At 40.3% G+C, this 26,620-nt stretch overlaps 1 protein-coding gene across 2 annotated transcripts in view; it reads left to right on the top strand.

Annotated features, from left to right (window-relative positions):
- The window catches only part of PLG (plasminogen), a 55,867-nt gene that overhangs the window by 18,348 nt on the left and 10,899 nt on the right, over positions 1–26,620 (top strand). For both annotated transcript variants that reach the window (XM_011975912.1, XM_011975911.1), the window contains exons 10-17: positions 1,920–2,079; positions 11,177–11,358; positions 11,874–12,022; positions 14,161–14,254; positions 17,529–17,649; positions 19,246–19,320; positions 19,766–19,906; positions 21,989–22,095. In XM_011975912.1, the coding sequence (XP_011831302.1) occupies positions 1,920–2,079; positions 11,177–11,358; positions 11,874–12,022; positions 14,161–14,254; positions 17,529–17,649; positions 19,246–19,320; positions 19,766–19,906; positions 21,989–22,095 (1,029 nt within the window). The remainder of the gene's footprint in view (positions 1–1,919; positions 2,080–11,176; positions 11,359–11,873; positions 12,023–14,160; positions 14,255–17,528; positions 17,650–19,245; positions 19,321–19,765; positions 19,907–21,988; positions 22,096–26,620) is intronic.

Raw genomic sequence — 26,620 nt, 5'->3', positions numbered from 1 at the left:
CCAGGCTGGAGTGCAGTGGCGCAATCTCGGCTCACTGCAACCTCCACCTCCCAGGTTCAAGTGATTCTCCTGCTTCAGCCTCCTGAGTAGCTGGGACTACAGGCATGTGCCACCAGGCCCAGCTAATTTTTGTATTTTTGGTAGAGACAGAGTTTTGCCATGTTGGCCGGGCTGGTCTCAAACTCTGACCTCAGACGATCCATCACCTTGGCCTCCCAAAGTGCTGACAGTACAGGTGTGAGCAACTGTGCCCAGCCTAGATTGTCAATTTTCATTGTCCTTGTAAAATTCATAGCCATTATATGTTCAAATGTTTCTTTTTTCACTTTTCTCTCTCTGTATTTTCCTTTTGGGACTCTAAGTACCCACATGTTAGAACATTCATGTTGTTTCATAAATCTTGTAAGCTTGTTCTCCTTTTCTTTTTCAGTAACTCTTTTTCTCTCTTTGTGTGTTGGTTTGGATAAGTTCTAGTAACTATTTCCAAGTTTATGGATTATTTTGTCAGTTGTGTCTAGTCATCTCCTCAGCCCACTGAGAGAATTCTTCATCTCTGATGTTGTGACTTTTTTTTCTAGCATTTTCATGTTACTCTTTTCTATAGTTTCTATCTCTTTGCTGAAAATCTTTACCTATCCATGCATATTGTCCACCATTACGACAAGATCGTTTAACATATTAACGTAGGTATCACACAATCCCAATCTGATAGCTTCCAGATGGCATCTTCTGTAAGTCTGACTTCTCTGGATTGCTTTATTATTCAACAGTGGCTTTTTCCCCCCTTGGGTTTTTGGTGTGTCTTGTAATTCTTTAATCAAACACCAGACATTATAAATAGAAGAACAGTAGAGGTTACAGTAAATATTATTTATACTTTGAAACGGACACCCTTCTCTTGCAAATATATGTTGTGGATAATTGAGTCAATGTAGTCACTAGTTTAACTGAATTTGGGATTTGGGATTGCTAGCTTTACCTTAAGTGCAAAACAGATATAAATTCCTCCAGTGATGTGCTGCTTCTATCTTTTGCTTAGAGTGGGGCCTGGGGTGCTGAAGAGTTTTCTCCAGATTTCAGCAGTCACTGCATGCCTGCACTACAGAGGAGATATCTTCATACACATAATCTAACCCCACTGACACTGGGCTGTTTCTTGTTACTGAGTGCTCACTTTTTGGTGGACATAGGAGAATACTTATCTCCCTGGCCTACCTCCCTCTTAGACCAGTTGAGCACAGCTTGGTTTTGAAAGCAGTGATTTTTCAGTGTTCTTTTGCCTCCTTCTGATGAAACTTGTACCTGTGGTGGGTTTGGAAAGAAAGAGTAGTAGGCTTCTGTTTCATTGCAATGCAGGATGTTGGGCACAAGAGGATTCCCTATAACTTCTCCAAGGGAATAAGATATTTGGCTCCACCACTCTCTGAGAAGCTGTGGATCTTTGCCTGCAGTCCTAGATGCAGGGCCATCTCCTGCCCTATCACCCAGAAGCTTTGGTCTTTGGCTTTGTTTGGGGAAGGATCTAGAGAAATGTGCAAAGGTATCATGTCTGCCCCCGACTGACAGCCACTCACCATTCACAGTCTGCACTGCCTAATGCATCCTCCTCTCATCTGCCCTCGTGTTCTCATGAACACTCAGTAGAGATCCATAAAAAAGAGCTTGCACATAAGTGCAGTTTCCAATTTTAAGTACTCTATCTGTTCTTTCCCACCCAGGTTTTAAATGAAATATTACTAAGAACTTATTAATGTTCTAAAATGCTATAAATCTATTTTTTATGTTAATCTGTCTGCTAATACAGAAAAGAGAACAGTCATAATTCTCAGAGGCTACTGTACTGTTTTTGTCATAAATTGCTTCACGCTTCTTTTTTTCTCAGTAATTGTTAAGCTTGATTTCTTTTATTTTAATTTCAGCACCACCTGAGCTTACCCCTGTGGTCCAGGAGTGCTACCATGGTGATGGGCAGAGCTACCGAGGCACATCCTCCATCACTGTCACAGGAAAGAAGTGTCAGTCTTGGTCATCTATGACACCACACTGGCATCAGAGGACCCCAGAAAACTACCCAAATGCGTATGTCTTTGATTTTTACTGTAAGAGGGGCTTCAGCCAAATGAAATTTCTGTTAAAAGAGCCATGCTTCATGCTTCAAGCCAACTTCCTAGGACCAAATTTCTCTTAGAGCCAGAATGTGTAGAAAAATGTCTCAAGAACCTTGCTTTTGAAGAAAGGGCCTGAGAGAAGAGAAATTTTAGGCTGGCTATATTTCCTGAGTAGTTTTATGGAAGCAGGAGGATATCTGCAGGTGATGAGGTCACATTAATTGAAAACTCAGGAGTGCATATGAGCAAATGCTTAGAAACAGTACCATTCCACAATGCCCACTAAATATCAGTGCAATATTTCTACCATAGAAATCTATCATTTTAACCTCCAACCCCTGAAATGAAGGTTGAATTTGCTATTTTTGTCTTGGGTCACAAGTATGTATACTTTATATACTTTATATAAGTATGAATATATGTACACATATACATGTATACATATGTGTGCATATACACACATATATGTATATCATATACTTGTATATACTTGTATATGTATACTTGTATATACTTATGATATACTTGTATATCATATATGTGTGTATATATGTACACATATATGTGTGCATATTAGAATATATATAGCATAAAAATATATATATACACACACTGATCTGTATAAACACAGTGGGTCCTGAGCACCCAGTGGTCTGAAAGGATATGGGTTGCTGGGAGATGAAGAACAAAAGCAGGATACACAGATGCTGAAAAGCAAAAGAGGCTGTTAGATGAACAGAAAACCAGGTCTAACAAGGACAGCCTTTCTTCCATAAATGAGTATACAATATATCAAAAAAACTGTTTTTACATATTGGAGAACAGATAAACTGAGATAATTTAGAAAGGGAATCAAATGAAATCAACCCCATAATACCCTCAGCTTTGTTCCTGGAGACCCCTCCTGGGCTGAAGAACAAGGAGATGAAGCCCAAGCCGACCACCGCAGTCTTGCTGAACTGAGGAGGGAGACTGGAGTTTGGGATTACTAAAACAACTGAGATTTTCTAAGCTAAGTAATAACATGAAAGGATTTGTGGAGGAAAGGAGCTCCAGGAATGTCCATAGAAAAGTCCTCAAGTCTTTGGCTACATAGAAAGCTGCATATGCACAGGGAGAGGTTCCAGAGAGAAAGTAGGATAAAGAACAGCTGCTGGGGAAAGAAAAACCGCAGGGGAACAGTGAGTTCAATGGAGATGCCAGAGCTCACAGAGCACTGGGGATATCTGAGTTCTGACCAGTCAGAGGACAGACCTCGCTGAATATCTTGGGCATTCGGTAGTCACCACATAAAGCCATAGTTTGGAAGTAGGATTAGGTGTATTCCTATAATAAAGTCCACTCCAGAAAGAGTATAGTAAAGCTGAAAAGCAAGTCTAAAAAAATCAGCATGATCTCCAAGTAAGTTAATTGATTGCCAGAAGAAAATTCAACCCTCTTTAGAGGCAAACAACAAAATCAAGTTGCTCAGTTATGTGGCATCCACAATGTGTGACCTAAATTTATAACTTTACCAGACAGTGTGGTCCATAACCAGGAGAAAAAGCACTCAATACAAACAGACCCAGAAATGAAGACATTGGCAAGAAGATTTGAAATATACATATCATAATTGTGTTCAAGGATTTAAAGAAAACATGAACATGCAAGAAACAAATGGATAATATCAACAGAGGAAAATTATAAAATAGCCAAAAGGAAATTGAATAACTAAAAAATGTACATGTTTAGTGAAAAATTTACTGGATAGACTTACCATCAGGTTAGACATTACAGAAGAAAAAGTTAACTAGAAAATAATTCAATAGAAGTGATACAAACTGCAGTACACACATACAAAGATTGAAAAAATAAAGAAACAGAGCTTCAAGAGTACCTGTGAAAATATCAAAAATATCAAAAGATTTCATATATGTGTAAAGCAAGTCACAAGAGAGAAAAGAGATATTAGGACAGAAAAAACACTTGAAGCAACAAGAAAAATCTTATTAGAAGCCAGAAAAAGAACACATATGTTTACACAGAAGAATAGTGGTAAAAATGACTGATGCCTTCTCGTCAGAAACTATGCTGGTCAGAAGCAATCAGATAACAACTTTAAAGTGATAGAAAAAAAAATAAAAAGGATTAACATAGAATGTTATATTCAGCAAAAATATCCCTTGAAAATGAATGTTATATAAATACATATTCTGCCTCCCCCCAGCAAAAAAAAAAAAAAAAACACTAAGAGAATATTTCATTACTAGGCTTATATAATAAAAGATGTTCTAGCAATCTATTTTGGTAGAAGAAAAGTAGTGCCTGATGGGAACTTTATACTAAGCAATGAAGAACCCTGGAAATGGCAAATGTAAAATATTTATATTTAATCCCTTAATTTATTTAAAAGATAATTGATGGGAGGCCGATTTGGGCAGATCATGAGGTCAGGAGTTCAAGACCAGCCTGACCAACATGGTAAAACCCCATCTCTACTAAAAATAAAAAATTAGCTGGGCATGGTGGTGCATGCCTGTAATCCCAGCTACTCAGGAGGCTGAGGCAGAAGAATCGCTTGAACCCAGGAGGCAGATGTTGCAGTGAGCTGAGATCGTGCCATTGCACTCCAGCCTGGGCGACAGAGCGAGACTCAAAACAAACAAACAAACAAAAAGATAATAATAGACTACTTAAAGTAAAATGATAGCAATGTATTGCTATTTTAACGTATGTAAAAGTAAAAAAATTTTAAATAGTCACATAAATAATGTAGGAGATAAATGGAAGTCTACTGTTCTAAGTTTATTACATTATCCATGAAGTTATATAATATAAACAAATGGTAGAAGGTGGTAAGTTAAAAAGGGTTATTGTAAATCCTAGAGCAACTAAAAAAATTTAAACTTAGAGGAATAGATAATAATAAGAATATTCCATTTATCCAAAAGGACAGAAAGAAAGAAAAAAGAATGAAGAAGATATGGCAAAGAGAGAAAATACATAGCATTATGGTAGACTTAAACTGAACTGAAAGTATATTTAATATACTCCTAACTATATGAAATATAAAGGCATTAAACATTGCACATAAAAGGCAGAGATTGTTAAGCGGAATAAAATTCAAAGCCCAATTATGTTCTTTTTACCATACATGCTCTTTAATTGTAAAGAGCTAGCTCAAAAAACAGTGTGGAAAATGATGTATCATGAAAATAAGAATCAGAAGAAAGCTGGAGTGGAATGTTAATCCCAAAGTAATCTACAAGAAATAATACCAAGATGAAAAAGTTATTTCTTAAGTAAAAAAAGGTTTATTCCTTAAGACTTATGGGTTGTACTGTCATAGGAACCCTTCTGATATATGAAGCAAAAACTGGCAGCACTAAAGAGATGAACAGATAAGCCCACAATTAGAGTTGGAGATATCCTAATGTCTCTCTCCGTATGATTATACATCTTCTCAAACAAAATATAATAGAAAAAATACACAAAAAATCAGAAAGAATATATATGTTTTAAAGGAAATTGTCAACCTATTTAACACTACGCCAAACTGCAGAATACACGTTCAAGTATGCATGGAGGATTCACCAACATATACCATATGTGTGGCCTTATAGCAAGTCTCAATAGTTTTAAAAGAATTAAAATGATAGAGTCTGTTTTCTGAGCAAAACAGAATTACATGAGATATAAATAACAAAAAAAATGGGAAATTATCAAATATTTGAAAATGAAACCACACATTTCCAAATACTTCATAATTCAAAGAAGAAATCACCAAGGAATTTAGAAAAGTTTTGAACTGAATAATAGTAGAAATACAATATATCAAACCTTGCATGATGCAGCAAATGTTTTTAGGGTTTTATAACTTTAAATGCTTTGAGTAGAAAATAGGAACATGTAAAAATCAATGACTTAAGGTAGCATTTCTCAAAGTATGGTCTGGAGAAACCTGCAGAAGTCTCTTGAGATCCCTTCAGAAACAGTCTATGAGGTTAAAACACTTTAAAATTTAAAGAAAAAAAGATTTTATTTACCATTTCACTTTCATTTCCTGATAAGTGTACAGTAGAGTTTCCCAGAGGCTACATAATGTTTGATCACATTATCTCTCTGATGGCTAATAAAATGTGTGATTGTCTATTATGTTTAAAAGCATTTTTAGTTTCGGATGCAATAAATGTTCATAGTATATATTACGAAATGAAAGCTCTTTAGAATTCCCAATACTTTTTAAGAGTTAAAGGGGTCCTAAGACCAAAATTTTGAGAACTGTTGATTTAAGAAAATTAAAAAATCTAGAAAAGCAGAAGCAAGTGAGATCCAAGGTAAGTGGAAGAAGAGAAAGAATGAAAATCAGTGAAATCCAGTGTATACGAATATAGACAAACAATTGAGTAAATCCGTGAAACAGAAAGTTGGTTCTTTTCAAAGGTCCATGTGATTGATAAAACTCTGCCTAAACTGATGACAAACAAAGGAGGGAGCACCACCATCAACATCAGGAGTGAAAAAGGGGAAGAGTCATTGCTATAGGATCCTTTACATATTAAAGCTAATAAACAAATATCGAGAGCAACTTTATGTTGACAAATTCAATAACCTAGATAATATGGACTAATTCTTAGAAAAACAAATAAGCAAATTGGACACTGAATAAACTGAATTTCTAACCAACCTGATATCTATTAAAGGCAACATGTGTATATAATCTTTAACAGGTTAATATATATTAATAAATCAATAAACTTCCCACAGAAAACACTCTAAGCCCAGATGGCATCATTAGAAATTTTATTATTTAAAAAAATCCAATTCTTCACAATCTCTTACAGAAAATAGAGGAGAAGGGAACACTTCTCAACTCAATTTGTGAGAAAAAAAAACTAGTTGTAAAAAAGTAGACAAGGATATTGTGAGAAACTATAGCACATTATGTGTTGTGAACATAAACATAAAAAGATGTAACAAAATTTTAATCATTAACATGATGAACATCCCAAACAAGTGACGCTTCTCTTCAAGAATCCAAGGCTGGCTTAACATGTACAAAACAATCCATGTAATCCAACACGTTAACAGAATAAAAGTGATAAATCATATGATTATGTCAATAGATGCAGAAGAAAAATGTGGCAAAATTTAACACTCATCCATGATAAAATGTCTCAACAAACTATGAATAGACTGGAACTTCTTTAACTTGATCAAGGGCATCTACAAAAGACCTCTAGATAACATCAACTTAATGGCAAAAGATGAATGTTTTCTCTCTAAGATTGGGAATAAGAAAAATATGTTTGCTCTCGATACTTCTAATCAGCATTTTACTACATTGGTCACAACCATTGCCGTAAGACCTGAAAACAAAACAAAAAGAGAGAAAAAAAGGAAGGAAAGAAAGGGCCTAAAGTTTGGAAAGGAAGAAGTAAAACAGCCTATATTCACGGAAAGCTTAATTAATGAATGCAGAGAGTCCTGAAGACTAATAATTAAATTTTGCAAGATTGGAGAACACATAAGTATATACATGGTCAATATATTAAAAGTAGTTGTATTTTTATACATTGCCAATAATCAACTGGAAAATAAAAATGACAGAGCAATATCACTGACAATAGTATCAAAACCACAAAATATTTAGTGATACATTTAACATAATATGCACAAGAACTATATACTGCATACTAAAAAATATTGTTAAGGAAGAAATCAAAAGATCTAAATAAAGATATATCATGCTTATATATTAAAAGAGTCAATATCACTTCTCACCAAATTCATCTTTGAATTCAGCCCATTCCCAATTGTTAAGGAAGAAATTAAAAGATCTAAATAAAGATATATCATGCTTATATGTTAAGAGAGTCAATATCACTTCTCACCAAATTGATCTTTGGATTCAGCCCATACCCAGGAAGATTCTCAGCAGTCTTTTTTTTTTTTTTTAATGTGACAACGTATATGCTAGAATCACCAGGACAATATTTAAAGAGAAGAAAAAAGTTGGAGGACTTACTTACCCAAAGGTAAAGACTTATAAAGGCACAGTAAACAAGATATGTGGTACTGGAAAAAAAAAGTATACAGATATAGAAATGGATGGTCCAACAACAGATCCACATATACATGATAAATTTAGTTTCTGTGTAGGTGACAAGGCAATTCAATAGGGAAAAACATCTTTTCCAAAATCATTGTGAAACAACTGGATATCCATCTAGAAAACAAAAATAAAAACAAATTTTGACTTCTACTTTCCACCCCAAATTAATGTGCAAAAGCTGCTAGATCTAAATGTAAGAGCTAAAACTTAAGCTGAAATAAAACAATTCCAGGAAAATATATAATATTTTCACAAACTTGAGGCAGGCAAAATTTTTTTCAGGCAGGACCCGGAAAACACTAGAGCTAAAAGAAAATAAATTGTAATTTGGGCTTTCATAAAATGAAAATTATGTTCATTAAAAGTCATTGTTAAAAAATTAATAGGTAAGTAGCAGACTGGAAGAAAATCCTCTCCATCCATATATCTGACAAATGATTTGTACCTAGAGTATAAACGTTTCTCCCACTCAGAGGACAAACAACCTAATTAAAATGGGCAACAGAATTGAATAGGAAATTTCCCTGGGGATGATGGACAGATGGACAATAAGCATCCGAAAAAATGCTCAACATCTTAGCCATCAAAGAAATAAGAATTATAACCATCACGAGATGTCACCAACACTTAATGCGCATGGGTATCATTAAGAAGACACAACAATAAGTGCTGTCACTGATGTGGAGTGAGAATGAGCAGCTCTCTCACATGCTGGTTAAAGTACAAAATGGTACAACCACTTTGGAAATCAGTCTGCTGGTTTTTTGTAAAGTTAAATAAATATGAGTCTACCCCACAAAACTGCAATTCTATTCCTGAATATTTACCCCATGGAAATGAAAACAGAAGTCCACAAAGAGATCTACAAGAATATTCACAGCAGCTCTAGTTCTTATAACCCCACACTGTAAACAACTACAATGTCAATCAATGAGAAAATGAATCAATAATTTGTGATCTATTCATATAATGGAATATTATTAAGCAATTAAAATGAAGAAGTGACTGACCCTCTCAAATAGGATGGATGGAACTCAAAAATATTGTATTAAGGAAAGAAGGCAGATACAAAATTGTATATTCTGTGTCAGTCCATTTATATCAGGTTTGAGGAGAGGCAAAACGAATTTTTGGTGAAAGAAACCAATAGTATTTCCCTCTGGCAGTTGAAAGAGGGTAGCAGGAATTGAATGAGCCTTGACATAGGGTGTTTCTAGAGTACTGGAAGTGTTCTGTATCATATGGGAGTGTGGGTTACACAAGTATAGGTGATCATCAAAACTCACCAAACGACATTTAAGATCCGTGCATTTCCACATATGTTTATTGTGGCACTATTCACAATAGCAAAGACTTGGAATCAACCCAAATGTCCATCAATGACAGACTGAATTAAGAAGATATGGCACATATACACCACGGAATACTATGCAGCCGTAAAAAAGGATGAGTTCATGTCCTTTGTAGGGACATGGATGCAGCTGGAAACCATCATTCTCAGCAAACTATCACAAGAACAGAAAGCCAAACACCACATGTTCTCACTCATAGGTGGAAATTGAACAATGAGAACACTCGGACAAAGGAAGGGGAACATCACACACCGGGGCCTGTTGTGGAGTGGGGGGAGGGGAGAGGGATAGCATTAGGAGATATACCTAATGTAAATAACGAGTTAATGGGTGCAGCACACCAACATGGCACATATATACATATGTAACAAACCTGCACTTTGTGCACATGTACCCTAGAACATAAAGTATAATAATAATAATAATAATAATCTGTGCATTTCACACTATGTAAAAGTATACTTCAATTGAAAAGAGTGGAAATCTGTTTCAAGTGCTCAGCCTTTTAACACATTCAGTTGCTTGGACTACGAGCTTCCTCAAATGGGGTGTCTGGGCTTGAGACTAGATCACATGTGCAGAGTCTCTAGAGAGACAATGTTACATTCCCATGGTACATAATACATTTCCCGTTTTCTCAGACAGTCACAGGTCATGAATGTGAGGATACTGAGAGGCTGGAGCAACATTCTTGGGAGGCATGAAGGGGAGCACATCCTCCAAGATCCTCCCAGCCCGGGGTCCTCGCCTGCTTTGCCTCTTACTCCCTTGTTTTCGGACTCCTCCGTAGCTGCCCAACCTCTTCAGATCCCATAGTCTACCCAGCAGTCTCCCTTTATGTCTTGAGTCCCACTGTTCTGTCAACTCATCACCCATTCCCTCAGACCTGGAGTGACTGTGGCCAGCAGAGGATGGACTGAGAGCAGGAGAGGATGTCCTGCCCAGGAACCCACCCTAAAGAAATGGCATCCTGCCTGGGAGCTAGTTTCCCAGGGCGGCTTTGATAAGTCTTGCAGAAACAAACCCACTTGACACACCTGACACGGTATTGACAGTAACACTATTTTCATGGTTGTTTTTCATAGTAAAAGTAGAGCCCTTTAGTTACACTAAGAGTACTTAGAGTAAGGTGACTGGCCCGGGAGTGGTACCATCTTGGATGTCATTTCCTCCTTGGAGAAATATATTTTAGTTCCAATGCACATGTCACAATATAGTCCTACAGAGAGAAATACAGAGAGCTAAACAGTTAGAGATACATTTTTATGTGCATAAAAATATAAAATATACACTTTAAAATCTGTACCTGTTATTCCTGAGAAATGTATTTGGCAGAAGGTGGGAGGAGGATATTCTGATCCTGTTATTTACAGATTTACGTATGATCTGAGTTTTTAATATAGAGCATATCCTACTTTTGATTTTTTAAATAAAAATTAAAATCTGCCTTTGAAATGTACACAGTTGTTCAGAAGTTGAGGACCATTTGTGCTTGGTACAACATTATTGCACCTATTTCAGAGCCACTTGTTAACACTTTGTTAGAACAAAACGTAGAGGGTCCTGGGTGCCCCTGAATATTCTCCCACCTCTTGTGACCTCTATTGTTTTGGAATTTCCAGTGGCCTGACAATGAACTACTGCAGGAATCCAGATGCCGATAAAGGTCCCTGGTGTTTTACCACGGACCCCAGCGTCAGGTGGGAGTACTGCAACCTGAAAAAATGCTCAGGAACAGAAGGGAGTGTTGCAGCACCTCCGCCTGTTGCCCAACTTCCAGATGCAGAGACTCCTTCCGAGGAAGGTAAGAAATCTGTGGCTAGACATCTACACACTTGGACGCTGGGATGAAAAACCATGGAAAATCCCACTGATGCAGAAGCCTTCCATGCTACATGGGAAATCAAATGTTTTTAGAGGGTCTGGCCATGTGGAAGGAAGCCTCAGTGCACTCTCTCGAGGAGGCAGAGGTGTGACTTTTGGCACAACGTGAGTGGGCTGTGCCTTTAGGACAGGTGCAAACCCTCCAGGGTGCTCAACTTAACCACTCACCTTGTTCTAAAATGGGTTATCTCAGTGTCCCAGTCCAAATTCCTATTCTATTATGCTGCCATATGTGTGATTCTTTCCAAGCCAATAAGCATCTCCAGTAATTTCTTAAGGTGGGCAGTGTTCATTGCAGTCTTCAGCACTGCAGTTTCTGAGGAATGTGGCCCCGGATTCTGTCATCCTAGAGAAATCTGACATGACTGTATTGATTCCATATCATCCTGGGTCTATGCGGCTGTTCATAAGCATCCATTTTTTCCCCCTGTACAGACTGTATGTTTGGGAATGGGAAAAGATACCGAGGCAAGAAGGCAACCACTGTTACTGGGACACCATGCCAGGAATGGGCTGCCCAGGAGCCCCACAGCCACCTCATTTTCACTCCAGAGACATATCCACGGGCAGGTCTGGAAAAAAACGTAAGCCACTTTCACTTGGACTCTTTTGCCTCTTGCTCACCAATCTTTGCAAACAGAATTGGTTCTGCATTACAGAAAATCTGCCTGGACTGCTCTTTTTTGTAAGCTGGGAGAGGGGGCAGAAGAAAATATTGGAAAGGCATCGGGGGCTAAGATAGAATATAATAGGCCTTAGTATGGAAAGTACAAGCAGCACAGGCCAGGAAACCTCCACGCATGTGAGGGTTCTCAGGCCTCTTCCCTTTAGTGACATTTCTTTAAAGTTTCCATTATTGGGCACTGTTTCTAGTTTCTAGTGTTTGTATGCTAGGCTCCGGTAATCAAAGTTGCCCTTTATGAAGTTTAAGTCAGATTTTTCTAGAAAAGATTTGGATGGGCCATCAGGTCACCATGGGACTTCCCTTAGCCTCGTGCATTCCCTGCGATGGTTTACTTTGGGGCCTGTGTAGAGGGAAGACTGAGATATAAGGAAAACCAAAGTGTCTGTGTTCCCCCACTGTCACACCCATGCAACATAACACTTCTCACACCAGATGGGTGTGATTTCTCCTCACGCCCCAAACAAGTCTCCAGCAGATACCAGCTGGGTGTCCTACAATGTAACTCAGTCCTGACACTGTATCTGGAGACAGTGTCAGATCCCGTAAGTTAAGGCTCAGTCCCACAGGACTGCCCCACTGCAGATGCCAGTCCCAAGTTCCAGGCTGTGACCTGTACTTCTGCCCAACTGGATAAAAATCTGTTTTTCTACATGACCCTCCTTGGGTTTGATTACTTTGCTGGAGTGGCTCAGAGAACTCAGGGGAACATGTTACTTTTTTTTACCCATTTATTATAAAAGATATTACAAAGGATCCCAGTGAACAGCCGGACAGAAGAGATGCACGGGGCAAGGCATGTGAGAAGGGGCTCAGAGCTTCCATGCCCTCTTCAGTGCACAAGCCCCTGGTACTCCAAGTGTTCAGCAACCCAGAAGCTCTCCAAGTGCAGTCTTGCTGGGATTTTATGGAGGCTTCATTACAGAGGCACAGTTGAATACATCATTGGCCATTGGAGACCAGCTCACCTTCAGCTCCTCTTCCCTCCCTGGAGGATGGACGTAGGGGGCTGAACAGTTCCAACCCTCCGATCACATGGTTGGTTCCCTTGGCAACCAGCCCCATCCTAAGGCTATCCAGGAACCCACCAAGAGTTGCTTCATTTGAACAAAAGATGTTCCCTTCACTCAGGAACTCCCAAGGGATTTAGGAGCTCTGTGTCAGGAACTGGGAGGGCAGAGACCAAATACACATTTCTTATTCTATCACAGTATCATATGAAGGGAAGGACAACACTGCCTTTCTGTGTCTTGCCCCATAGAGGGTGCACAATGCATGGAAATAAATGTTTCTGAATCAACAGCAAACAGGCTTCATCAGGCAGGAGAGCACAGTGCCCTCCAGGGACAATGCACATCAATGATGTCCCACTGTCCTTCGGCTCTAAGACCTCCACTGGGTCAGGCTCCTGAAGGGGAGACCCAGCCCCCAAAGACCCCTCAGGGTCACCACTCCCTGTCCAGGGGTGTGGCCTCATGACTCCTTTTGAACAGGGGCACAGGACGGACGGCTTTAGAGCATTCAAAAAATAACTTTGCCAAAAAAATACAATAACAATAATAATAATAATAGGAAGGAAGAAGAGGCCAGACGTGGTGGTTCACACCTGTAATCCCTACACTTTGGGAGGCTGAGGCAAGTGTAACACCTGAGGTCAGGAGTTCGAGACTAGCCTGGCCAAAATGATGAAACCTCGTCTCTACTAAATATACACACACACACAAAAATTAGCCAGCCATGGTGGTGCGCACTTGCAGTTACAGCTACTCAGGAGGCTGAAGCAGAAGAATCGCTTGAACCCAGGAGGTGGAGGTTGCAGTGAGCTGAGATTGTGCCACTGAGCACTCCAGCCTGGATGACAAGAGCGAGACTCCATCTCAAAAAAAAAAAGAAAAGAAAAGAAAAAGAAAAAAGGAAGGAAGGGAAAAGAAACACTCCCTTATGTCTTCTAAGGATAGACATGAAATGTACGAGCCTCAGAACACCTTCTCCCTCTCCTGCCCCATGTGAGCTGGAGCTTACATGCCTTCTTGTTTTCAGTACTGCCGTAACCCTGATGGTGATGCAGGTGGTCCCTGGTGCTACACGACAAATCCAAGAAAACTTTACGACTACTGTGATGTCCCTCAGTGTGGTAGGTTGCCTTCTTTTTGGTAAGGAAACTGCTTCCTTAACATGGATTTGCAACAAAAAAGGAAAAGGGCTTCTGAGCGGAGTGGTTCTCGGGAGGAGATGGCTGCCCTCTCTACCAGACCCCACTCTTCAGCACGGGTATCTTGAACCTGCCCTACTACTGCCCACGTTTGTTAGTGGAACACCTGCCCATCACCCCAGACACACATAAATAAAATAAATGTAAAATTCCCAAAGAGCAAGCTTAGAGGTAATTAGTCAGCCTCAGGATGGTCCCACTGAGTGCTGCCATGTCTAGCGTGGGATGCATGAAACATTTAGAGTCATTCGGATGAAAAAGTTTCCCCTTCCGGCCGGGCGCGGTGGCTCACGCCTGTAATCCCAGCACTTTGGGAGGCCGAGGTGGGCGGATCATGAGGTCAGGAGATCAAGACCATCCTGGCTAACACAGTGAAACCCCGTCTCTACCAAAAATACAAAAAATTAGCCAGGTGTAGTGGCGGGTGCCTGTAGTTCCAGCTACTCGGGAGGCTGAGGCAGGAGAATGGCCTGAACTCAGGAGGCAGAGCTTGCAGTGAGCCGAGATCGCACCAGTGCACTCCAGCCTGGGCCACAGAGTGAGATTCTGTCTCAAAAAAAAAAAAAAAAAAAAGTACCCCTTCCACGGAGAAGTAAGAAAGAAAATACAAACAGCAGGAAACAGGTAAGCATGTAATGCGCATTGTAAACCTCAGATGGCCATCCTAGGAATTAGTGAAAGGTAGTGCAGCTCTTTAGCCCCAGATGGCCTTTCTCATAAGTTTACTACTCACAGGTCACATTAGTGACATAGCTTACAGACTGCTTGTTAGGCTCCTTCCTCACTGTTCTGAGACTTTTGTTGGGAGTATGAGGCTTGGATCAGGGGAAAGGGAGTTGACATTAGTTCTTAAACAATTAGAATAACAAATCCATGGGTATTTCTGAAAAAAAAAAAAAAAAAAAGGAAGCTACTTGGAATTGTCCCATATTTAACATTCTGCTGACCAATTTGTCCTAGTTACAGAAAGCCACCCTGGACTTCTCCTATGCATAACTCGGTTGCTTGTGGTTGGGTCTGCCATGTGGAGGGACCTTGAGCTGGGGGAAGGAGCTTGGCCTCCAACTCCACTGAAGACCAGCATCCCAAGATTGCCTGGGGAGGTGGTACAGGGCAGTGATGAAGACCATGAGAGCCACACTGCCCATCATCACATTTGGGCCACTCCTAGGAAGAGCAAGAGGGAGGAAGGAGGGGTTAGGATGATAGGAAAGACTCTACTTGGCCAGTATTATTGTAATGTGGCATAGTGTTCTCTGGATTTAGTGTGAGTTAATAGCTGACTTTTTCCTCGAGTGGGTGCTTTTGTCTGTTCTGCAGAAGCATCTTGGTGGCACCTCTATCTCAAAGTCCCTCCATGTGGTCAGTTCCAGTTCTCCACTTCTGGCCCCATCTGGTACATGCCACTGCCTCTCACTGCCCGGGCTCTCTATCCTTGACAGGCTGCCTTGAAGTTGAGCCCAGACTGACTTTCTTGCCTCAGACCCCACTACCGTGCCTGGGACTCATGTACCTTTGACTCCCATGGAAGGGAAGTGCTGTAGCTTCCCCGGTGCAATTCTGGTGTCCTCACCCACACTGAGGATGTACAAGAATCAGGTTCTTAGAGACTGGAGAAAGAAGGAAGAATGGGAACAATAAAGGACGAGTTGATGGGTGCTGACAAGTTGATGGGTGCAGCACACCAACATGGCACAAGTATACATATGTAACAAACCTGCACGTTATGCACATGTACCCTAGAACTTAAAGTATAATAATAATTTTAAAAAAAAAAGAATGGGAACAAGATTTTTCCCAAAGGACTGTGAGGTCCCCCACCTTACCTTGATGTGAGACAAGTGAGGTTAACCCCAAGCCTGGTGAGAAGGGTTCCCACCAGACACTTGGAAATCCTGAGGACTGTTTCACACAGAAGGATGTGGTTTATTCAGACATGACTCATACTTGAGAAAGCTAGAACCTCCGGTGGTGAATGATTTTAATAACTATTTCCTTTCCACCAACATATACAGTACAAATAATAAATAAGTAAAAATAAATAGAAACGTTCAGTTTTGTTTTGAATAGTAGGAGCAGGGTACCATTATTTCTGTAGTTACTCTTTTAGTACAATGATGCATGTCTACTGTATGTAAGGCATACTAGCAGAAATTGAGCTCAGCACTAGAGAAGACGATTGCATTCTACGCCTTGTTTCTTTTTTTAAAAAGTCTTCCACAGACAGATTCTCAGAACAGCCCATGGCAAATGTAGTTATTTGGAAAATCCAGGTTCCAGATTCACTAGAGCATAGAATCTCTGGTTGGTTGGGAAGGAATTTCCTCTTACAGTTGTTATTAATAATTTATGAATAATTATTAATAATATTAACATTTATATTTCTGAAGACCTTGAAGGGCTGGAGACAACAGAGAAGCATTTTTGAACACCCTCTGTAGCCCCTGCACTGTTGTAGGCATTGGTGGGTGATACCAAAGATGGGACACTGTCCCTACCTCCAGAGACCTTGTGGGCTGGCTGCAGAGAGAAGGCAGGGAAGAGGAAAAGAAGAATAAAGGCACATGTGTTTAAGTCACCCCCACGGCCGTCAGTTAGTCATGGGAGGCTCCCCAGAGGAGCTGTCCTGAAGCTGGCTGAGAGAAGGCAACATTTCAACTTAGGACAGTAATCCTTGCTACATATAATCACATACACACATGCACACACATGCACACACAGAGACTCACATGGAAAAAGAAAACTTTCTGCCTTTCAGCAGTGATGACAATTATGGTTTTTAGTAAACTTTACATGGTTTAGATGGTGATGGTGATGATGATGATTATGGGAAGGATGACATCGTGTTCTAAACATACTGCATGGAGTCAGAATAACAATGACAAATAACCATTTGTCCCAATCAAGGTCTTCTCAGAAAAGATCTCATTCTGATGCTAAACTATACCAATTTGTTTGATCACTTCTCCAACAAAGTAATTATAAAGTGCTTTTATTTTCTTGAAAAGACAGGGTCCTGTGTTGTCTACTACCACTTTTGAAACTTAGAGAAAATATTCCAAAAGATGCTTATGATTTTACTATTTAGTTTGGCCTTTGAGATGTCAAAAACTCAGGGCTTGGAATTTGTCTCGATTTACACCACAAAATTGCTACCTTGTCTCAAATGGGATTTCTTTCCCACCTTGTGCCACAGCATCCTCTTCATTTGATTGTGGGAAGCCTCAAGTGGAGCCGAAGAAATGTTCTGGAAGGATTGTAGGGGGGTGTGTGGCCTACGCACATTCCTGGCCCTGGCAAATCAGTCTTAGAACAAGGTAAGAACAGGCCCAGAAATGATTTATACTGTCCCTCCATGTAAGCCCTACAAAACCCTTCTACATTTACACAAAACCCACACAGCTAAGGCATCAGTACCTGCCTCTAAGTTTTCTGAAGGGGGAAAAAAGCTACAAAAATTGAAATATATATATATATTTATATATATTATATATATATTATATATAAATTAAATATAAATATATATATTAAAATACATATATTTTTATAGGTTCTCTACTGTGAAAATGGCCAAAATTGCTGTCTTTTTCTTGATCTGGGCAGCTCCATCAAAATCTGTAGGCACAGTGATTTACACCAAGTTCCAATATTGCTGGAAAATATTGAAGATGCTTCGAGGATTTCTATGGATATCCACTGTCTCATTGTCAGATGAAAAGAGAGGGAAGTTTTTAGAAATGTGACACTTTCTGGGTTGGGAGAGCAAGGACAAAATTATCTACAGTCTATCACAGGCACAGATTTTTTTTCTCTGGACACTTTTGTGAATCATTGAATTCAATTCAGAGGCTACTCATCCATTCACAAACATAAAAAAATTCTAGATCATGATCCCCATAAATTAAGAGTGATCAGTCCAATCCCAGGGAACCGGGACATTTTGGGTATTGTTTCAGTGGAACATGCCTTTCATAAGTTCTGTTTTTTTGGGTATCTCTTAGGAAGCATGCGTAGGAAACAGGCCCATCTGCCTGCCTGTTTTGCTTCCTCATCTCATTTCTACACCAGGACACCTGTGCTCAATTGCTGTTCTCCCGTAAAGAGACTCCTTTCCATAAGTTTGTGAAATGCCATCGACAAACCTGATCGCATTGCATTTCACTCTGCTGTTGAGTTGATTTTTGTCGTTTACTAACTCCCTGCTCTACAGAGCTTTCACATTCCACATAGCTCAGATTCATTCCTTCCTAAACTGTGTGGTGGTCTACATCCTCACTGACTTATCAACATGCTGTCATCATGCACTTCCTGTCTCTATTCCTCTTCATTACAATCTGGTTCCAAGTGGCTCACACCAGTATTCTGAGCTATTACCTGCCCACACAGTCCTAGAAAGTAAGTGATTCAGGAAACATTCCTCAAAAGCAAAGTTCCTCAGGTTAGATCAGAAGACCCCCATGAGTCACTGTTGTTCAGAATCACATCTGGCTCCTTGAAGAGTGATTCATCAGACTTTGCATAGATCTTGTCGTAAAAATGAAAGAGACCTTGGGGGAAGGTCTTGGGCTGGTCGCTTCTGTTGGAGTCCTGGGCTGTGGGGTGGAAGTCACTACTGTAGAGCTTCATGCTGAGTCACTTAGCTTTGCTCTCCCGTAGACAGGCTGTGCCTGTGCCTCCCCAAAGCATCAGAAAAAGTGGCATAGATGGGCCCTTTTGAAAAATCCCACTCCTGGAGCACTGGTCAAAGTTACTACCGTCCTGATGCTGGGCTTACAGTCCTTTCCTTTGGGAATATGAACATGGTCAAAATTAAGTGAACGTGTCAGAAAGACACGTTTTCTGTCTGTTTTCTGTACAATGGAGCAGAACAAAGTATCAATTTGACTAAAATTTGAACTAAATCCTCTTTCTAGGTTTGGAATGCACTTCTGTGGAGGCACCTTGATATCCCCAGAGTGGGTGCTGACTGCTGCCCACTGCTTGGAGAAGTATGTTTAGGGGACAATTGACATGAGGTTTTGTCTTAAATACTTTTTCCTTCCCTCTTTTCCCTCCTTTCCTTTCTCTCTCTTCCTCCCTTCCTTTTCTGGCTGTGACACTAGGGACCAGGCCAGGGCAATCGGATAAGGGAGAGAGGAAGGGTTTCTAGAGAGAAACTGCAGAGGAAAGACACAGTACAGATGATTTTGTGGGCGTGAATAAACTGCAGAATAGAACTGTTCACTACCATAGGCATCAGTCTCCACCCAAACAGCCTGAGAACATTCCTTAACTGCCTGTTTCGAGCAAATAATGAATTTTGCTTCTTGCCACTCAGAAGTCACTAATTCTAAGTAGCCAAGGGTGTCAGGGAGACAGCATCAAGTTCACGGCACAGAGGTTACCTGAAGGGGCCGGACCGTATTTTGCTCTTGACATCCTCATCTTTTCTAGGTCCCCAAGGCCTTCATTCTACAAGGTCATCCTGGGTGCACACCAAGAAAAGCATCTCGAACCACATGTTCAGGAAATAGAAGTATCTAAGATGTTCTCGGAGCCCGCAGGAGCAGATATTGCCTTGCTAAAGCTAAGCAGGTACTCGCTCACCTGTGGTCTTCACCCTATGCTGGTGAAGATAGTTGCTTTATGTCTGGGTTTTATGGGTCATGGTCACTGCATGGCAGTGGGGAGGGGCTGTCTATCACATGAAAGGCTCAAGGGCTTTGGGGACAGCATCAGTCTTCAACCCCGGCCCTGCCACATGCTAGCTGTGCTCTTGAGAAAGGCAGCAGGACTCAGTTTTCTCATGTGGAAAAAGTTGAAATATGAGGTACTCTGTTACCCCTAAAACTCACTTAATGTTCACCAGTTCATCCACATTCATGATGAGAGAACGATGCAGTTATTCCAGGATGACAATTCTCCTTTCATCATAATATGTTTAAGAGAATCAAATAAGACTGTACTTATTTCAAAGCACTTGAAAAACCACAACATCGAGCTGGGTGTCTGGTGTGGGTGCCTGTAATCCCAGTTACTTGGGAGGCTGAGGCAAGAGGATCACTTGAGTCCCAGAGTTTGAGGCTACAGTGAGTTACGATCATGTCACTGCATTCCAGCCTGGGAGACAGAGTAAGACCCTGTACCAAAACAAAAACAAAAACAAAAACAAAACAAAACAAAAAAAAACTTCACAATGTCAAAAAAATCACAAATACAATTTATAAGTGCAAATTACATTATTATTGTCTTCTTTGATTTGATTTTCTCTTTCCTGTTGAAATGTTGTTTCATTAAGCCTGACAAAGTGATACGTTTGCTTATGTCACTTATTAAGTTAGTGCTGTTTGGAGCCAGATACTAGCTGAGTCAGCTAAGAAACAGCTATTTGTAGGAGAAGCAGATTTGGGACAGGTGACAAGGCACGCAGGGTGCTCGCTGTGCTAGCAACTCTGGAAGACAGGGTGTCGGCATGGACAGGGATGAGCATGGCCTGGATGGGAAGGCACGGGGCAGGAGCCTGAGCTGCTCTCCTGGACCTGGCCACAATCCCGGGGCAACTTCTCTGGGTCTGTGAACTGAGGGGTGATGTCCTGGGATGCTCTGACACTCCAGAAGGAGAGAAGAGCCTTTCCAGCTCAGCCTTTATAAACAGTAGCTGATTTCCTTTGTGCTCTCCAGTGTCCTCCCCACCCAGCAAATGTGCAAGTAGAAGGTTCCTCATGGTCCTCAGAGAGCTGTGGTGTTCTGATGGTTTGAACAAGTAATTTGGAAATTTTGGGTTTTGGAGTTCTCTGATAGGCTGATACATTTCAAGTCTAGAGTTCCCACCCCACATCCCCACTCTCCAAGAGCCTAGGGCATTTAGTGTTCCACCAGGGAACCCGTAGAGTGAGGACGTCTGCACGACAGGCTGGGCCTTCTGATGATGCTCAAAAGCAGAAAATGTGCCTGCTTCAAAGTTGGTGACAATGATGATTCTTGATCAGAATAGGGCATTTCTCATTTCCAATCCTTTATCCCCTTGAACTTACTAAAGTAGAATCAGGTCTAAAAACCAGAGCTCCAATGTTTGAAAGTCCCTGGGACTCTAAAGTATATTAATGTTCTTTGAACACAATACCATTTTGTTCAAGCAAGAGGCTTATTTCCAATCTTCTTTCATTTGGTATCAAGTATTTTACTGTATTCTTACAACTATGGTGTAGCAACTTTCACTGAGGAGGAAGTGGAGGATCCAAGGATGGAGCAAGTTGCTCTGGGCACACAATGCATTTGCAATTTTACAGCCTCTTGGTGGCATCTCAGACACTCCATGGATGGATCAATGCCCTACTTGGTTAATATGAAAGGACGCACTCGGCATGAGATTCCAGTTGTGCACAGAATATGCATGAGAAGTGCACCTTTGTCACCCCTACTTTCAAAGGTGAAGGCCACCAGCAGTATCTTGCATGCAACTGATGCCTTTCAAATGAAACCTTATGTCTGTGTAGTCCTTAGGCAAACATAGGCAAATGTGAGGGTGAAACTCTGTGTTCTACGTTGTTCTGTGTCAGTGAAGCAAGGCAGTGCCAGCTCAGAGGGCTCCGGGGCCTCAAGGCAGGGATGGCTGGTTGTGGGTGTTGCAGCTGCCAGCAGAGCAGTCAAACATAACTGCTGATGCTTTTCTTTCAGTCCTGCCATCATCACTGACAAAGTAATTCCAGCTTGTCTGCCATCCCCAAATTATGTGGTCGCTGACCGGACCGAATGTTTCATCACTGGCTGGGGAGAAACCCAAGGTGAGATAAATTCCATTGCCCACATAATGAACAGGTTTTGACCTACAGTCCATGTGACAAAATGAGCATTTAGGAGCAAGCTGTGCAAATTCCTATCCACGAATGTGGTCCACTCACTCCTGATTTTGCCTGGGTACCTATGTCTTAATCAGTCTTCAAGGTACATAGTCAAGGGGAGGAAAATGGTGTCTTTGAGTCTCTCTCTCTTTTTGTTTTCAGAACGTTTTTATTTTAATTAATTAATTTTTAACTTTTATTTTAGGTTCAGGGGTACATGTGCAAGTTTCTGGTATATGTAAACAGTGATTTGTCGTACAGATTATTTTGTCACCTAGGTACTAACCCAACACTTAGTATTTCCTGCTCCTCTCCCTCCTCCCACTCTTCTCCCTCAAGTAGACCCCAGTATTTGTTACTCTCTTCTTGGTGTCCATGAGTTCTCATCATTTAGCTCCCACTTGAAAGTGTGAACATGTGGTATTTGGCTTTCTGTTCCTGTGTTAATTTTCTAAGAATAATGGCCTGAGCTCCATTCATGTTCCTGTAAAAGACATTACCTCATTCTTTTTTATGGCTATACAGTATTCCGTGGTGTACATGTACCACATTTTCTTTATCCAATGTGTCACTGATGGGCATATAGGTGATTCCATGTCTTTGCTACTGTGAATAGTGCTGCAATGAACATTTATGTGCATGTGTCTTTAGGGTAGAATGATTTATATTCCTCTGGGTATATCACCAGTAATAGGATTGCTGGGTTGAATGTTAGTTCTGTTTTTAGCTCTTTGAGAATCACCATACTGCTTTCTACAGTTGTTGAACTAATTTACAGTCCCACCAACTATAAGTGTTCTCTTTTCTCTGCAACCTTGCTAGCATCTGTTATTTTCTGACTTTTTAGAAATAGCCATTCTGGCTGGTGTGAGATGATTTTTCATTGTGGTTTTGATTTGCATTTCTCTAACCATCAGTGACACTGAGCTTTTTTCACATGCTTGTTGGCCGCAGGCATGTCTTCTTTAGAAAAGTGTTTGTTAGTGTCCCTTGTCCACTTTTTAATGGTTTTTATTTCTTGTAAATTTGTTTTAAGTTCCTCATAGATACTGGATATTAGACCTTTTTCAGGTGTATAGTTTGCAAATATTTTCTCCCATTCTCTAGGTTTTCCATTTACTCCCTCGATAGTTTCTTTTCCTGTCCAGAAGCTCTTAAGTTTAATTAGATCCCATTTGTCAATTTTTGCCTTTGCTGAGATTGCTTTCGGCGTCTTCATGAAATCTTTGCCCGTTCCTATGTCCAGGATGGTGTTGCCTAGGTTGTCTTCCAGGATTTTTATACTTTTGGATTTTACATTTAAGTCTTTAACCCATCTTTAGTTGATTTTTGTATATGGTGTAAGGAAAGGGGTCTAGTTTCCATCTTCTACCTACGGCTAGCCAGTTACCCCAACACCATTTATTGAATAGGGAGTTATTTTCCCATTGCTTGTTTTGTCAGCTTTGTCAAAAATCAGATGTCTGTAGGTGTGTGGCCTTATTTCTGGGCTCTCTATTCTGTTCTATTGGTCTATGAGTCTTTTTTGTTTGTTTGTTTTTGTTGTTGTTTTTACCAGTACCATGCTGTTTTTGTTACTGTAGCCCTGAAGCGTAGTTTGAAGAGAGGTAATGTGATGTCTCCAGCTTTGTTCTTTTTGTTTAGGATTGCCTTGGCTATTCTGGCTCCTTTTTGGTTCTATATAAATTTTCAAAATAGTTTTTCTTTTAATAGTGCTGTGAGGAATGTCACTGGCAGTGTGATAGGAATAGCAATGAATCTGTAAATTACTTTGGGCAGTATGGCCATTTTAATGATATTGATTCTTCCAATCCATGAGCATGGGATGTTTTTCCATTCATTTGTGTCATCTCTGATTTCTTTGAGCAGTGTTTTATAATTCTCATTGTAGATATCTTTACCTCTCTGGTTAGCCGTATTCTTACGTATTTTATTCTTTTTGTGACATTTGTGAATGGGACTGTGTTCCTGATTTGCCTCTGGGCTTGGCTTCTGTTGGTGTATAGGGATGCTAGTGATTTTTGTACATTGATTTCATATCCTGAAACTTTGCTGAAGTTGATTATCAGCTGAAGGAGCTTTTGGGCTGAGGCTATGGGGTTTTCTAGATATAGAATCATGTCATCTGCAAACAGGGATAGTTTGATTTCCTCTTTTCCTATTTGGATGCCTTTTATTTCTTTCTCTTGCCCTCAACATTTGCTTATCTGAAAAGGATCTTATTTCTCTGTTGCTTAGGAAGCTTAGTTTGGCTGGATATGAAATTCTTGGTTGGATATTTTTTAAGAATATTGAATATAGGCCCTAATCTTTTCTAGCTTGTAGGGGTTCAGCTGAGAAGCATGCTGTTAGCTTGATAGGGTTCCCTTTGTAGATGACCTGTCCTTTCTCTCTAGCTGCCTTTAACATTCTGTCTTTCATTTTGACCTTGGAAAATCTGATGATTGTGTGTCTTGAGGATGATCTTCTTGTGTAGAATCTTGCAGGTGTTCTCTGTATTTTCTAAATTGACTATTGGCCTCTCTAGCAAGGTTGAAGAAGTTTTCATGGACAATATCCTGAAATGTTTTCTAAATTGTTTACTTTCTCCCTGTCCCTTTCGGAAATGCCAGTGATTTATAGATTTGACCTTTTTACATAATCCCATGTTTTTTAGAGGCTTTGTTCATTCCTTTTCATTCATTTTTCTTAAGTTTTGTCAACTGTCTTATTTCAGAAAGCCAGTCTTCCATTTCTGAGATTCTTTCCTCAGCTTGGTCTATTTTGCTATTAATACTTGGATTGCTTTGTGAAATTCTTATAATTTGTTTCTTAGCTCTCAGCTCTGTCAGATCCATTAGGTTCTTTTTTACACCAGTGATTTTGTCTTTCAGCTTCTATATCATTTTATTGTGATCTTTAATTTCCTTAGATTGGATTTTGTCATCCTTCTGGATCTTGATGATCTTCACTCCTATCCAAAATCTGAATTCCCGTTCTTTCATTTCAGCCAGCTCACCCTTGTTAAGAACCCCTGATAGAGAACTGGCGTGGTTGTTTGGAGGATATATGGCACTCCGGCCTTTATGTTCCTTTAACTGCAGTGTAGGTTGAATACAGCCAATAGACTTGTTCTTTGGATGTTTTTACAGGACCAAAGCCTTGTGCAGGGTCTTTATTTGTAGTTAATTTCTTGTCTTTGGTTTCATAGTGGGGTATGTTAGCAAGCTATTTTTGGTGTTGAAGCTTTGGGGTGTGATCCATTTTTTATTTGTATATTTCCCTTACACCTAAAGCAAGCAAAAAACCAGTAAAGGTCTCTGAGTCTCTTAACCCATAATTTCAGCATTCATATTGCTTCCCTAGGTAAGTGGGGTTTTCACTCAGCCGTCAAGTTAAGAGTGTTAGGTTATTTTTCATGTGAAATTAGCCAGACTGGGTTTCTAAACATGGTGCAAAACATTAACAACAAAAGTTACAATTAAACTACTCTTCTTCCAAAATACCCATATGTCTAATATGTATGGGATGGTGTTAAACAGGGGGCTTACAGCTCGGGGAGAGGTAGACAGGTCCCACGGCCCCAAGTCTAGGATGACATTTGGTATTGGTTGATGGGTGTGGGTGAGAACAAGAGAGGGAACATTTGTGCAGGATGTGGTATCAGCACCTGTAATACATTTTAGGGAGTCCTTCTTCTCTTTGCAGTATGCCCTGACAATAATTATATCCATCAGCCTAGCCCCCTTGGCCGTTGAAACACTAAGACTGTCTTAGGATCCCTGCTTCAGTTTCTCAGAGGTGCTGGTGAGGGCATTAGGAGTCTGAAGACCTGGAAATGCGTTCTGACTCTGCCACTAGCCAGACAGACCTGAACTAGGCATGTTACCTCTTTGTACCACTCGGCTCTAACCCCTCATTCAAAAACCCAGAATTTTCAACTGGTGTTTTTCACATCACCCTTTGCATGAGTTTTCATTTGAAGAAAGGTTTGTTTTTGTTTTTGTTTTGGTTTAACCAAACGTTTAAAAATGAATGGTCTAGATGATTTCAAAGTTGGCTTTCCTTTTTCTGTGCTTTTCCTACTATTTAAAAACTTCACCTCCTTGATTTCTTGATCTCTCTTTCTGCACTGCTGGGTCTGGGAGCATTGAGGTCAAGTAAAAGGAACCTTGGCAAATGAGGAACACCTATGGGTGTGCCAGGCTGCTCCCAGTGTTTTGCATTTTTAAAAATTTAAATGCTGCAAACCTCTATGAATTAGATATTATTGTTCCTAGTTTACAAATGAGGAACCTGAAGCTCAGAGAAGATGTGGGATGGTACAGACAAACCTGAATTGGAAACCTGGCTCCCACTTACTGGCTGTCGGGACTTAGAAAACTCATAAAGCATGGTGTCTTAAGCCTGTAATCCCAGCACTTTGGGAGGCCAAGGCGGAAAGATCATGAGGTCAGGAGCTCGAGACCAGCCTGACCAACATGGTGAA

This window comes from Mandrillus leucophaeus, unplaced genomic scaffold, assembly GCF_000951045.1.
Source record: "Mandrillus leucophaeus isolate KB7577 unplaced genomic scaffold, Mleu.le_1.0 Scaffold160, whole genome shotgun sequence".
Lineage (NCBI taxonomy): Eukaryota > Metazoa > Chordata > Mammalia > Primates > Cercopithecidae > Mandrillus > Mandrillus leucophaeus.
The sequence above is the reverse complement of the archived record's forward strand: the minus strand, read 5'-3'. Positions and strand labels throughout refer to the sequence as shown.